General features: G+C 55.9%; 6 protein-coding genes across 6 annotated transcripts; 4 read left to right on the forward strand and 2 right to left on the reverse strand.

Annotated features, from left to right (window-relative positions):
* Nucleotides 1-489: 489 nt before the first annotated feature.
* E0L32_008311 (uncharacterized protein) lies at nucleotides 490-2,536 on the forward strand (the record flags this gene model as incomplete). Its single annotated transcript, XM_031143152.1, has 2 exons — nucleotides 490-1,026; nucleotides 1,103-2,536. The coding sequence occupies 2 exons, from the start codon at nucleotides 490-492 to the stop codon at nucleotides 2,534-2,536; spliced, it is 1,971 nt and encodes a 656-aa protein (XP_030992453.1).
* An 870-nt stretch (nucleotides 2,537-3,406) lies between these two features.
* E0L32_008312 (uncharacterized protein) lies at nucleotides 3,407-3,872 on the reverse strand (the record flags this gene model as incomplete). Its single annotated transcript, XM_031143153.1, has 3 exons — nucleotides 3,407-3,505; nucleotides 3,570-3,676; nucleotides 3,737-3,872. 3 exons carry the CDS (start codon nucleotides 3,870-3,872, stop codon nucleotides 3,407-3,409), a joined length of 342 nt encoding a protein of 113 aa, XP_030992454.1.
* Nucleotides 3,873-4,733: 861 nt separating this feature from the next.
* On the forward strand, nucleotides 4,734-5,445 carry E0L32_008313 (uncharacterized protein; the record flags this gene model as incomplete). The annotated part of the gene is made up of 3 exons (XM_031143154.1): nucleotides 4,734-4,745; nucleotides 4,813-5,142; nucleotides 5,362-5,445. The coding sequence occupies 3 exons, from the start codon at nucleotides 4,734-4,736 to the stop codon at nucleotides 5,443-5,445; spliced, it is 426 nt and encodes a 141-aa protein (XP_030992455.1).
* Nucleotides 5,446-6,422: 977 nt separating this feature from the next.
* E0L32_008314 (uncharacterized protein) lies at nucleotides 6,423-10,935 on the forward strand (the record flags this gene model as incomplete). The annotated part of the gene is made up of 2 exons (XM_031143155.1): nucleotides 6,423-7,182; nucleotides 7,253-10,935. The coding sequence occupies 2 exons, from the start codon at nucleotides 6,423-6,425 to the stop codon at nucleotides 10,933-10,935; spliced, it is 4,443 nt and encodes a 1,480-aa protein (XP_030992456.1).
* A 455-nt stretch (nucleotides 10,936-11,390) lies between these two features.
* E0L32_008315 (uncharacterized protein) lies at nucleotides 11,391-11,905 on the reverse strand (the record flags this gene model as incomplete). The annotated part of the gene is made up of 3 exons (XM_031143156.1): nucleotides 11,391-11,449; nucleotides 11,532-11,671; nucleotides 11,820-11,905. The coding sequence occupies 3 exons, from the start codon at nucleotides 11,903-11,905 to the stop codon at nucleotides 11,391-11,393; spliced, it is 285 nt and encodes a 94-aa protein (XP_030992457.1).
* A 574-nt stretch (nucleotides 11,906-12,479) lies between these two features.
* E0L32_008316 (uncharacterized protein) lies at nucleotides 12,480-13,235 on the forward strand (the record flags this gene model as incomplete). The annotated part of the gene is made up of 3 exons (XM_031143157.1): nucleotides 12,480-12,697; nucleotides 12,806-12,958; nucleotides 13,088-13,235. 3 exons carry the CDS (start codon nucleotides 12,480-12,482, stop codon nucleotides 13,233-13,235), a joined length of 519 nt encoding a protein of 172 aa, XP_030992458.1.
* Nucleotides 13,236-13,292: the final 57 nt, after the last annotated feature.

The raw sequence follows: 13,292 nt of genomic DNA on the forward strand, positions 1-13,292 counted from the left end.
ATTTCGAGGTGTGGATATGAGAAGTCGTTCAGGCTACTGTGGATCCCATCTTCAGGGGAGACGCGGCGGCATCTCCCCTTTTCATCCTTGTCTTGCTGGGTTTGTTTGGATGTCAGGTCAGTTGATTCGGTTAACCGTAGTATTTGGCCAAGAAATATCTGTTACCTGGGCAGGAGGCTCGAACAGAACGTCCACTAGAATCCTCCTCCGATACTTCCGAGTTGCTCCATTCCTCCTTGCTTCTTATGAGTCCGATTTTCGATGGATCTCAAGAAAGAACAGCAGGAATAATTGATATACATGGCCTTGGCATCCTTCAGAAGACCAACAGACTTGGTCGACTGTCTGTGACATTGCATCACAAGGTTCCTCAGCAGTTACGCTCAGTCCACACTACTTCCGACTGAGCATATTTTCTCATCTCTGTGTCGAAAACCTGCATCAAACGACATCGGCATAAGGGCCGGAGCCCAAACCCGAGGCCACACAATGTCTTCGCCCAAGTCTTCACGCCCGCGGCCGCTTTCTGAGGTCCCTTTCCTCACCCTGGGAAGGAGTACAGCGGCCTCCTCTCTGGACGGCAATTTCAGTCTCAGTCTGCGCTCGCCTGCACTGCTATCCCATGATGCCGCCGTCAGAAAAGAGGGGCATTCCCGTGGAGCGAGGGTAGCATTCAGTCCGGCCTCCCCGGCATTCTCACACCATCAAGCTCCGCGTCTGCTGGATAACCCCGGGCTCCGTGCTTCCTGTGATAGTGAACAGTCTGGTCCAGACCGTCGCTTTGACGATGCGATATTATCGCCCTTTTCGGTCGGCACCGCGCCTGGGGAAGTCGCCGCGGAGGGCAGAGAGGAAGGAAAGCTTGGGACAGTATCCGTGATCAACATCATCGTGGGGAAGACGATCGGGGTCGGCGTCTACTCGGTCCAGTCCGCGATATTTGCGGGCGTCGGATCCGTAGGCATGTCATTGCTTCTCTGGGTGTTGGGCAGCGTCATATCGTTTTGCGGCCTTGCAGTATACCTCGTGAGTTGCCACCCATCTACCCGAGACGTGGCGCGGCTCATCCATCTTACGAACTCGAGCTTACAAAGTGCAAAAGGACCTTGGGACGGCGATGCCAAAGAGTGGAGGCGAGCGCGTGTATCTCGAACGGATGATCCAGCGTCCTCGCATGTTGGCGACATGCATGTTCATGTCGTACGTCGTTCTGCTTGGGTTCTCGGCTCCCAATGCCATCGTGCTCGGCGAGTACCTGCTCTCTGGCTTGGACATCGAGCCCGGCAGGTGGTACGTGCGTGGTATCGCAGTACTGGTGGTCTCGGCAGCTTGCTATCTGCATGCCTATCATCCGAAGTTTGGGCTGAGGACCATCAATGTCTTAGGCGTTTCCAAGATGCTGGTGCTTTTCATTGTCATCATTTCCGGGATAGTAGGGGCCTCAGCGGGTGTGGGCAGCAACCAGGGTTCGGCTCAGAGGTACCGAAGAGGAGACGCGAATGTGCCGGTAACGGTACCTGACAGCACGGCTGCGAGGAACTTCCAGAACATCTGGTCAGGGTCATCCACACAGCCATACGACTACGCCACGGCCTTGCTCAAAGTCATCTACTGCTTTCGAGGGTTCAGCACGGCCAACCAGGTTCTCTCCGATGTGCGAGATCCAACGCGGACGCTCAAGATTGCTGCGCCGATCGCATTGACCATTGTCTCGCTTGCGTACCTGGTCGTCAGCATCGTCTTCTTTCTTGTGATTGATAAAGACGACTTCCAATCCGGCGGCGTGATCCTTGCGAGCGTCTTCTTTCGCAACGTCTTCGGCCCAGGTTTCGCTGCCCACATATTACCGTTCTGCATCATCGTGTCTGCAGCAGGCAACATCGCCGCCACGTCCTTTGCGCAGGCGCGGGTGAACGAGGAGCTAGCCAAGGACGGGCTTCTGCCTTGGTCTGATTTCTGGATCAGAGGGGTCAAATCAAGCATGTGGTCGCGTGCAAAAGACAAGGAAGCAGAAGGATCTGATAGCGAAACACATGGAAGCACGTCAGGGCCGCCCAGGGGCGGTCTGCTGTTGCACTGGCTGGTCTCCGTCCTGGTCATTATCGTGCCGCCCCCAGGGCGCATCTACAACTTCCTGGTCGATATCGGAGGCTACCCGGTCTCTGTGATCAGTGTCGCCATATCTGTCGGGCTTTTATGGCTGTACCGAAGCAATGCTTCGTGGGTTTCGCCCTGCCCAGCTCCCACATTTGCCATTGTCATCTTTGCTGTGTCCAACTTGATGCTGCTCATACTGCCATGGCTGCCGCCAACGAGTGGACGAAGCGAGGACGGAAGACTGCCGTATTATGCTTACCCGACGACAGCACTGGCTGTCCTCGGCAGCGGAGCGCTGTACTGGTGCTGGTGGCGATTGAAACCGGGGAGAGATGCAGTGCGGCATCAAGGTCAAGCTTGGGAAGCTTCAAGAAATGAGGATTCAATTGATGGAGCTACCATAGGGTTGCTTGATGAGCGCCGTGGAAGAGAAGAGTAGTCGTCGTCGTCAGTCACACAAAAGACAGTCGATATGGATACCTAGAACGTTGTTCTTGTTCTCTATTTTGTGTGCAACAAAGGAAAGTGAAGCACAGCAACTTGGGTGAATAGACGTCGAGATTTGATGTTATGTCTTGTCACAGTGGCATTGGGAGGATGGCAAGATGGCACCCACCAAAATGCGCTTCCAGGGGTGGCGTTCGCGGTGGAGACCACCCACCCACCGCCCACACGTGACAGCAAAAAGGTCCCTGATCTAACTGAAAATTATTTTTTTGTTGGCCCAGGCACTTTGCACTTCACTTCTTCTCAATTACTTCGGTCCTCCAGATCGCGATGCCATCTTCAGCTTCAACATGCACACCAATGAAGCATCACTGAATAGGTAAGCCAGTCTTCTTAGCATCCTCTTCCCCCCCCTCCTCCCATCCTTCCCTCCCTCGACCATCTAATGATGAGGTAATTTGCGATTGATGCTGCGCAGATGGCGCCCTCGCCGGGGTTGCTATATCTCGCGGACATTTGATATTCAATTTCTTACATATTCTGATCTTGGTCTTTTCCCGACTATTTGTCTTGCTTGACAGACAGCTTGCACACTTCTGTGGACTTTGCACTGACAAGACTCCAGGTAAACCACTGCGAACGTTCTTCGCCGAGCAACACCCGCACCTACACTCCGGCATGGGCGACTGCATTTAGTGATAGAGCCATCAATACATACCAATTTTGCAACTCGAAAGCTCTTCTGACTCCCAAAACTCGGATTGAATTGTTCCTGCGCTACCTAAAAACCGCAATTGCGAGCCTGCGTGAACGCCAATCATCTCGAGCGGTGCTAATAGTACAACGTGTCGTGACGTCTGGCTTATTTGCCCTGCTTCTCCCTCAGCCTCTGCTCGTCCTCGGCCTGCAGTTCAGCATCGATCTTGGCGCCCTTGGAAGGCTCGTTGCCATGCATCTTGGCCTGTGTGGATGTGATTAGCGACGGGAATGCAGGAGCATGGTCCTCCGGGTGCCAGTCAACTCACGGGAAGAGTGGCGTCCTTCTTCAGGAGCTTGGTCTCTTTCGAGTCGCCAGAGTCCTCGGTTTTCTGCTCCTCGGCGGCCAAGCGGTTGGCAATTGATCGCTCATCCTCTGTATCCGAAGTCCTTAGTAAGTTTGTTGCATTGGAGGTGGAGACAAGAGCGGTCATACTGGAATCATTTGCCAGGTGTGAGTTCACCTGTCCCTCTTCGTACTTGTCGGGCTGGTTCAGCTCCGACTGCTTGACGTTGCGCTGGTCGCCGGCCTCGTAGACGCCAGAAGTTCCGACTTTGGAGTACCCAGACATGATGATGGGAAGATTGTGCTTGAATTTTGGCTTTTGGGGATATATTCTGAGGTGTGATGAATGAGTTCGTCTCGTGATAGTTCGAGGGTAAGGGACGAGCTGGACACTGCCAAAATACTTATATGACCATGGCATCAATCCAATCCCACAATTCTACGTCATCCTGCTCTACTCGAATCTCTAGCTTGTGTTAGCAATTGCCTCGCCGCCATCTGTCGGGGCATTTGCGCCTGCACTGTCAGAGGTACGTCATAGATATGGGCTCAGAACTATCTCGAAGTTTTTAATGTGGAGTTGAGAACAGCAGCAGACCATTGGCATCGTGGATGTTACGGTAGCCATGACCACAATCCCATCCATCAATATGAGCATTCAACGGAGCAATTGAAGCCAGGTGCAGCTGCTGCTGTGACGCCTGCAAAGGCTGCCTGCCGGCTTTGAAGCAGAGGAAGTGCATCAAAACAGGTGTTTGAGAGGCCAGGATGTGATAGCCCGTCCTTGATGTGCAGCTATTGATCTATTAACCAGATGGTTGCGGCAAGATTGAGCGCAATTAGTGTCCAGGCAGCCGGTGCTGGAACAGCAGTAAATGAAGCTGCCCGTCCTTTGAGCCGCATTCCAAAGGTCCTTTCACGATTAGGTAAGGAAGTTAATGTTAACAGTGGGCAATGATGGGACATCTACGTAATAGTGAAATGGCCCAAGCTCCATCAAAGTCGAGGGTGCACGACATGCATTGATCACTCACTTCTTCTCAAGATTGAGCCGCATGCTCGCAGCATTATTTTCCAGCAATAAGATCAATCAATCAACCCTTACCTGTATCACCTCCAGACTCACGAGAGCCAGCAACCAGCAAACATGTTCCGCTTCGTAAGTCCAGCTCAATTGGTCTCTTGGACACTGCCGCACTTCACTGACACACATCTCGTACGAGCAGCACAAACCTCTCGACATCGTCACCCTCTTCCACAAGACCTCCTCCCCGGCCTCGATCCGCGTTGCCAACCTCCTGAAGCAGGCCTCTGCCGCCGCCGCCGAGACTGCTACCGAGGACCAGGCGTCCGACCACACGGCGCAGACAAAGGCCGCCCAGCGCCAGGAGTTTGAGCTGAACATCACCGAGGACCCGCCCACGGCCGACCAGCTGCAGACCATCCTCGAGTATGTCGGACCGTCGCGCATCGCGAGCGTGGTCAAGGGGGCAAACAGCCAGAAGGAGGCCTTGAGGAAATTCAAGGAGAGCGCCGACAACTTCCAGAGGCCTGTGGTAAGTTCATTCTTTCAGCTTCTTTCTCGACACTGCCTAGACTACTGCCAGCGACGGCGGTCGCTTGCATGCATAGTGGATACCCTGCGCTGGCAATTACTCCTCCCCCCTATCTAGATAGACATTCATGCCTGGGGCAGCGCCTGTTTGCAGAGGCGGTGTGAACAGCCATAGCAAGATAGCAAGATAGCAAGAAGGGTTGAAGCTGATGAGTGACAGGTTGTCGACTGGAATAATGGAAAGGCGAATGCCGGCGACAATGAGTCGGAAATTCTGAAGATGCTCAACGACCTGAAGAAGTAGATGATAGGCAGGTAGGGCTGACGAGCAGGGCTGTCTGTAGTCTCCAACAAATCATGTATCATCTCTATCTGGACACCCCTCAATGATATCCTTGAAAGCATCTCTTGAAGCCAGGAGCCTTGACATGTTTGCGTTACACAACAGAGACTTCACGCTCTTTTCCTTCATTCGAGTCATCAACCTGCAGGTTTGTCAATGACTTGGGCTGTGGACAAATCCCAGTCAGTCGTCGATTGGAGTCAATCAGGGGTTGTCCTCGGGCATTCATATACTCTTGCTCGACACATCTGGGTTTGGACCGTGCTAGTGACTGGTCTTTGATCTGTTTGGACATGCCCGATTCTGTATCTTTGGGGTTTGTGTGGCTTGCTCCTTCTTTCTTTGCTTGAATAAACCACCTTCTAGTGGCCCCCCTGAACAACATTTTCAGTAAATGCAGGAAACGATGCGCACCAACATCACCACATAGATCAATCACCTCACCAAGGGCTGGGAAAATTCACCTGCAGGGTACATGTTTGCCTGCCTGAGCTGTGTTGGGTTGGAGGAGCACCTGTCTGCTCTTTATTCGTGAATTCAGCATTGTTGTCTACTACACATCGCCCCCGTCGCGCTATTCACCAGGGGACAACTCGTTTGCGGCCTCGGAATCATGATGCGCTACTGGACCCCTATTGTCACCAGCAACTCACTTTTCCCTCGCCGTGTTCTGTCAGATACTCTTCAGATTTTCTGATACTCTTGAGATTTTCTGCTTCTTCCTGGCAATAAAACCTTTCCCCCCTCCAGGCTTCCTCCCCGTCTCTCGCCCCAACAACCACAACCTTTCCAGCCCACGTCTCGAGAAGACTTCCTTTTCCGCATCTCGACCTCTCCTGTAGAGGTTTAGGTGTCATCGAGTCGTTCCCTTCTCCCTTTTACATCCCATTTCCCTGTGTTCTACTATCACACCTTTTTCTACCTTCCTCGCCGCGGCCATGGCTTCTCAAGTCATCATTGCCTGCGGCACCAACATTGCGCCCGTCCCTCCCACTTACCAAATTCCTGGGGGCCAAGTCCTCAATTTCGATTCCAACGCCTTCATGCAGGAGACCGGTATGCGGACCGTCTATGTCATGGATCATCACGGCAATTGGATGGCGGATGCTCCGGCCGAACTCTACTTGAACATGCCCCCCGACATGGCAGCTACCTTCTCCACCGGAATGGGAGCTGAACCCAAGAAGATTCTCAAGGATCTGCTCCCTGCGGGCCGCAAGCTCGTCCGCTGGTCGGCTGACGATATGTGGGAGCGCGCTCGCGTCCTGCGTGCCCGTTGGCCCGATGCTGTCAACGGCATGTTCAATAAGCCCCAAGCTTGGGCGGATCTCTTCCAGTACTATGACTCTGAGGACTTGTACTTTCTCGGCGCCCTCAACGTCTGGAACCTCGTCAATCTGATTGTCAAGATCAACCTGGCCATGACGGAACGAGAGCTTCAGTCCAAGTTGTTCCAAGTCCAGAACTGGGTTGAGGACTGGATGACGTGGGAAGGTAATCGCATGATGCTCGAGTGCTGGGAGCCCACCCAGAGTCAGAACATCCTCGTTATCCTCAGCGACTATGACCGCAAGGAGGGCGGTTGCGGAGACTTCCAGCACTACGAGGACGAGCAGTTGCTCAAGCTTACTCTCGAGAAACGCTATGCCGAATGGATCAACACTGGATCTCACGGCAACTACGTCCAGTCCTGGCTCGGTAAGTGCCTGAAAGAAACCATCCTCACTCTCTTCTCTCCAAAAATTCATCAGCTAACTTTCTCATACAGACTCTACAGATTCCCCGGGCAAGACCACCAGCCCTCCGCCGCTTGACAGCATTCCTGAGGGCGGTGTTCCTCTCCCAAAGGCTCGAGTTTTCGGCCGTGTTGTTTCAGCTCCTGTTTCTGGTCTTCGATGGGACATGACCGAATCTGTCTCTGCACCGCGGTCCTCCTCCGCTCAGCTAACCGGCGTTACCAATGAGGGCGTTACCAATGAGGACGTTACCAATGAGGACGAGACCGAGCAACCTCTGGGTGATATCACTTCTCAGGCACTCAATGTGGAGGTCAAGCCCGAGACAAAGACTGAGTTTGAGCAGGGTATCAAAGCATTTATCAGTGCCTCTGCCCCGGCTTCCCCTGCTCTTACTCAGGAGAGCAGCATGGACAGCAACAAGGAGAACTGTCCGCCTTCCGCACCTGCGACTGTTCCTTCTGCCGAGGGTCTCACGATCAATGTCCTTGCTGATGTCGACAATGTCGCTGGCCAGCCTAGCGCTGTCAATACTATAACCCAGCCTGAGATGGCTGGTCTGTACATCCGACAGACTCAGGATCACTCCACTGCCATCAATACTCACAACAGCGTGCCTCCCACTGCTCAACCAGGCACCAACTCCATGCAACAAGACTGGTCGCAATTCTCTGGTGGTTTTGCTTCATATATGAAGCAACCTCCTGCCCCTGCTTCTGTCAATGACACGGGTCCGCGCGGCTATTCCTATGCCGGACGTGCTAGCAACACCACGGCTGGCGGTCCACCACCCCATGGTGACTTGCAGCGGGGAGCGACAAACCTGCAGAACCAGCCGGTGACTCAGTACGCTACAGTTGAGAATGCCCGAGGCTTAGCCGGAGTCCCGCCTCCGCAAGTTCAGAGCGCGAGGACTGCATCCGGGTTCACAGACCGAAGCCTCAGCTTCGGTCAGCCTCAGGGTAAGAGCCCGCCGCGAAGCGCAGGCTGGCAACCAAAGTACTATGATGTGCTCCATGGCCGCGTCTACACTAGGGAGGGCGGCGGCACAGCTGGCACTGCGGCCTCGTCCCAGTCTTCCTACCGTCACACAACGCCGCCTCGCGGCAACACCGGCCGGTCACTCTCTGAACGCCCATCGCCCCCAGGCTGTGCGAATGCTGGGCGACGGGGGATTATGACCAACTATGTCGCTTGCTACTGCAAGCGCTGTGGCCCTCGTCAACGGGCCGTCTTCGTCAGCAAGCTCTCGGACGCCCTGGACCTCAAGCATCCCCGCGTTCAGGCCAACATCCGGGATTACTTTAGCGAGTTCGGCCAGGTCGACCGGATTGAGGCACATGAGATGAAACAGAATGTCTTTGTCTTCTTCAAGACTGAAGCTGGAGCTCACGCGGCCATCAATCGCGGCCACCGACATCCCATCAAGGGACTCAGTGACGACGCCCTATGCGTGAACTATCCCGTCTTCTCGCAGTTCTTCAGGCCTCGCTACGTCTACCAGGGACACGTGCCCAACTACCACTCTACAAAGAACACCGACAGGTATCGACCTCAGCGGCCGTCTCAGAAGGATCGGAGCCAGAAGTATTATCCCCCTCCCGCTCCCGCGCCCGCGCCCGCGCAGTATGACGCCTACCACGAGCCTGCGCCGACCGGCTACGAGAAGCGCTGGCCGTCCAACTCCCAGAGCCGACACCCTTCCCCCAGCCGGGCTCAGGTTCATCAATTCCAGCAGCCAGGCTATGAGCTGCCTCTGGGCAAGACACGCCAGGGACCCCCTCCTGCGGCTGGCCCTGCTGGCGATGCCCGTGCCGCTACCTATTCGTACCCTGGAGTCGGTGGGTATTCTGCTGGCTGCGCGCCTCAGGACAGCCAGCCATACTACCCTCCATACCAGGCTGGACTCAGCAACATGGGTATGCCGCCGCCGAATGCGTTCCGACAGCCCGACGTGCAGCCTCCCGCGATGGTTCCCGCGATGACTGGCCCGTACATGCCCGGAGAGCAGCCTGTCTACTATCCCCCGCCTGCCGAGAACTACGCGCCCAACACCAACTTTGACTACCCGGCCCCTCAACTCGCGCAGCCCGTCATCAAATTCCCGCCCAAGGAAGACATGGGTGCTTTTGGCGCGCGAGCCAATCGACGCAAGTCTGATTCGGCAATGACTACGCCGACCAAGCCCTCTAAGGGCAAGAAGAAATTCAAGAAGCCCGCGAGAGCTGGCAGGGCCCTCTCGGACCAGCAGGACTCAGGCTCGGCCAAGGACTCGGCCGAGGAGAGCATGATGGGGACGGTGATCCGTCGCAAGCCTGTGCCCAAGGCTAGCATCCTCCCATCGGCGGCGGCAGTGACTTCTTCCGAGGACTCTATGGAGGAGAACAGCATGCGCACGGTGATCCGCCGCAAGCCCGTGCCCAAGCCCAGCATCCTCCCGTCCGCAGCGGCAGCGACTTTTGCTGAAAACTATGTGGAGGAGATCGACACAGGTACAGTCATCCGTCGCAAGCCCGTGCCGAGGCCGCGAATCCTCCCGTCGGCGGCGGCGGCAACTGCTGCCGAAGAGTCCACGGAGGAGGAGAACGACACTGGAACGGTGATCCGCCGCAAGCCTGTGCCCAAGGCCAGCATCCTCCCGTCGGCGGCGGCAGTGACTTCTGCCGAGGCCAAGTCTACGAGGTTGACGTCGCTGCCCAAGGGCTTCGATCCTTTCCCGCGCATGTCATCCCATCGCAAGCTGCCCTCCACCTCGGGAGCTCCAGCTACAGTTCACATCGAATGGCCTCCACCAAAGGGGAAGGCACCCGCCACGCCGCCCAACAAGGCTCCCGCTGTCGCGCCCACACCCTCACCCGAGCAAAAGATTGTCGTGAACGAAGCCACTCCGCCCCAGGCCATCAAGGCGAACCCGCCAGCAGAGTATCGCACCCCTTCGCCTGCTGCTGCCCGGGTGGTTCGGCGAGCGGCGAGCGACCCGGATGTCGCCGCGACCAGGGCTTCGTCAAGCAAGCGTCCGGCTCTTACTCAGTCCACGCTGCAGGCTCTAGGCAAGACTGCAAAGGCTACCCCTATGAATCTAACTAGCCCCACGAAGCAAGATGCCACCAAGCTCGTGGTGAACACTCCGTCCGAGGCAAAGTCCCGCGAGACCTCGTATGAGACGGCAAAGACCCATCTGAGCCCAGAGAGCTCGCCTGGCGAGGGCTCCGACCGTTCGGCAGCAGCTTTGGGCAAGGGAAAACAGAAGCAGGAGCTCCAGCCTGCTGGCTCAGGGTCGCCAGCGAGACAGGCTCGCCCATTCCCTTCACGGCCCTCGACCCCGACTGCCACTACCACAGGCACCCAGACCGTGGCCCCGATGCAGGGCAACAACGACAACGGCAGCAGCAGCATGGCTTGGCCGACAAAGACGTCTCCCTCACGCGCCGCCGTCAAGAAGTGGAAGAGCCCGGCCAAGGACGCCGGCCCGAGTGCCGGATCGTCGAAGGCTCCGACCGAGCGCCCCGCAAAGTCGTGGGCAAGGTACACCAGCAAGGCGTCTGCCCCTGCATTCAACATGTCCAACTTCCCGGCACTGCCCGTGAACAAGACACGAGACGCCTCAGACGCGACTCAGGCGGCTAGGGTGCGCGCCTGGGCTGAGAAGCGCAAGATGAAGGAGGAGGTCCTGAGCCCGACCGAGGCGTCGGCTTCTGGTAGCGACAAGGAGTGAAGGCTCAATGATATGAAGAGGCCCACAACGGTGGTAGCAGTGGGATAATCTTGACATGGTTGCGTTGTATTATGGTGCATTAGCAGCTGAGATCTGTGGCTGAGGAGGACAGGAGTGGTATTGCTCTGAGAGCTGGACTGGGGGATGACATGACAGAGGACGAACGGATATCAACCTAGCTGCGGTGATGAATATTGGCTGTTCTGGCATTGTATTTTTATAGTACTCTCGATGTGTTAATTTAATTCAATGATGAAAATAGGGAAATCCCTTCGGTTTGACAATGATCCTTCTGTCAGTAGAACACCATATGGATGCAATTCGACATTCGAGGTGGTGAGACCGGAGCATTGCGATAAAACTCGTTTTCCGTCTATTCACGGGTATTTTTGTACACTTTATTTCATGACATGACACGACACCATCCTCCAATCGTCCATCTCCTCTCTCTCTCTCTATGCGTCGTTCTTGACGAGAGTCGTTACTGCCTCCTCGATCTGCTTATCCGACAGTCCTGATCGAAAGTGTGAGCATGTCATCCCTCGTGGTCTCTGTGCTGAGAGACGGTCGTGCTGCAAAAGTCTGGCATTGCATACCTTCTAATGACTGGCTCTTCTCGCGACCAAACTCATACCTCGCGTACACCTTGGGCAGGGTACCGGCGGCCTCGCGCAGCATGATGGGGGTGGTCGGGTTGAACTTCTTCATCGTGGGGTAGGCGCGCGTAAGGAAGGACCTGCAGTGGCGGGAGAGAGTCTTGTTAGTCCCAATTGATCTCGTCTTCTAAAGTACCAGGAGCCAGCAGGAGAGAGACGGTCGTCCGGACCCAATTCGTCCAGTTGTTTGGCTTGTCTCTCTGTTCCCCCGGAGGCATGGAAACGTACCTCGTCGCAGCGCTGTGCTCGCCGGTCTGGCAGAAGAGGAAGCGGACCTCCTTCAGAGACTTGGTGAAGGCGTACTTGGTCGACATGGTGGGCGAAGTCTGCCGTGCAAGAAGGGTGTTTTTCTGCAGAGAGTAGTGATGTTGTCGTCGTCGTCGTGATGTTTCGGCCTCGGGTACAGCCTCAAGTAAAGTGTGAATTGGCGTACCGGAATGCGAAGAACAGGCGCACAGACCAACTGCAGCAGGTACCTTTGACCGCCCACTCAGAGCTCGCCAATTTCTCAGTCCAGTGCAGTGACGCAGCAGGCAGGAGCAACGGGCAGTCGTGCACGGGCCAGTCCGCTTATCTTATCGCAGGCGTTTTGCTCAACAACGTTGCCCGTCCTTGCCGTTCACAACCGCTCCCTGTGGTTGCAGTGCGACACACGCCTTTATCTCCGGAAATAGGAAGTCCAACATTTTCTCTCCACCATCGGACCCCGAACCGAACCTCAACTCCAACCCCGTCGTCGTTGAGTCAACACCACCGTTCCTTTTCTCACACGCCCAATTGAGGAAAATCACACACTCTCCACTCCTCCTACTCTTCTTTTCTTTCTCTCCTCTCTCTGGCTGTGAAGACCCTTAGAAAAAGGACCGATAAATCCTGAATTCAAAAAAGATGCCCCCGTCTGCGACATACGCCCGCGCGGCCTTCCGCCAGGCCACCTTCGCCTCGCAGGCCCGCGCCGCCTTCGGCCGCACCTACGGCTTCCAGTTCCACAACGCCGCCGGCCGCCGCTTCCAGAGCACCGCCGCCCCCGAGGCCGAGGCACAGGCTCAGACCTGGTTCCAGCGCATGTGGAACAGCCCTGTCGGCCTCAAGACCGTCCACTTCTGGTGAGTAAAGAGAGGAGGACAAGGAAGAGGGACATCTTTGATATCCGAGGGGAAGGGGAAGGATCGATGGCCGAAAGTTGCTAACCACCCATGCTTCTCTCCACACAGGGCACCCGTCATGAAATGGGCTCTCGTCATCGCCGGCATCTCTGACCTCGGACGCCCCGCCGAGAAGCTGTCCGCCACCCAGAACGCCGCCCTCACGGCCACCGGCCTCATCTGGACGAGGTGGTGCCTGATCATCAAGCCCAAGAACTACCTGTACGTGCCCCATCAATACTCGTAATATAGGCAGACAGGCGGCGAACTTCGCGAGTGTCGCCGTTTCTCTCTCTCCCGGACCACCCGGAGTCTTTCACCTGCTGACATGTGTATGCTCCCGTTGTACAGGCTGGCCGCCGTCAACTTCTTCCTCGGCATCGTCGGTGTCGTCCAGTGCACCCGCATCTTCATGTGGCACCAGTCGCAGAAGAACAAGACTCTGCCTGAGAAGGTCGAGGAGGTCAAGGAGGAGGTCAAGGAGGCTGTCAAGGCTTAAGCCATGTGTCTTCCATGAGGTAACCGGGAGTGGATGAGGACTTTGGTTTAAAGGTCA

The sequence above is a fragment of the Thyridium curvatum genome, assembly GCF_004353045.1.
Source record: "Thyridium curvatum strain D216 chromosome Unknown NODE_54_length_294788_cov_77.042876, whole genome shotgun sequence".
NCBI classification, from domain to species: Eukaryota; Fungi; Ascomycota; class Sordariomycetes; order Thyridiales; family Thyridiaceae; genus Thyridium; species Thyridium curvatum.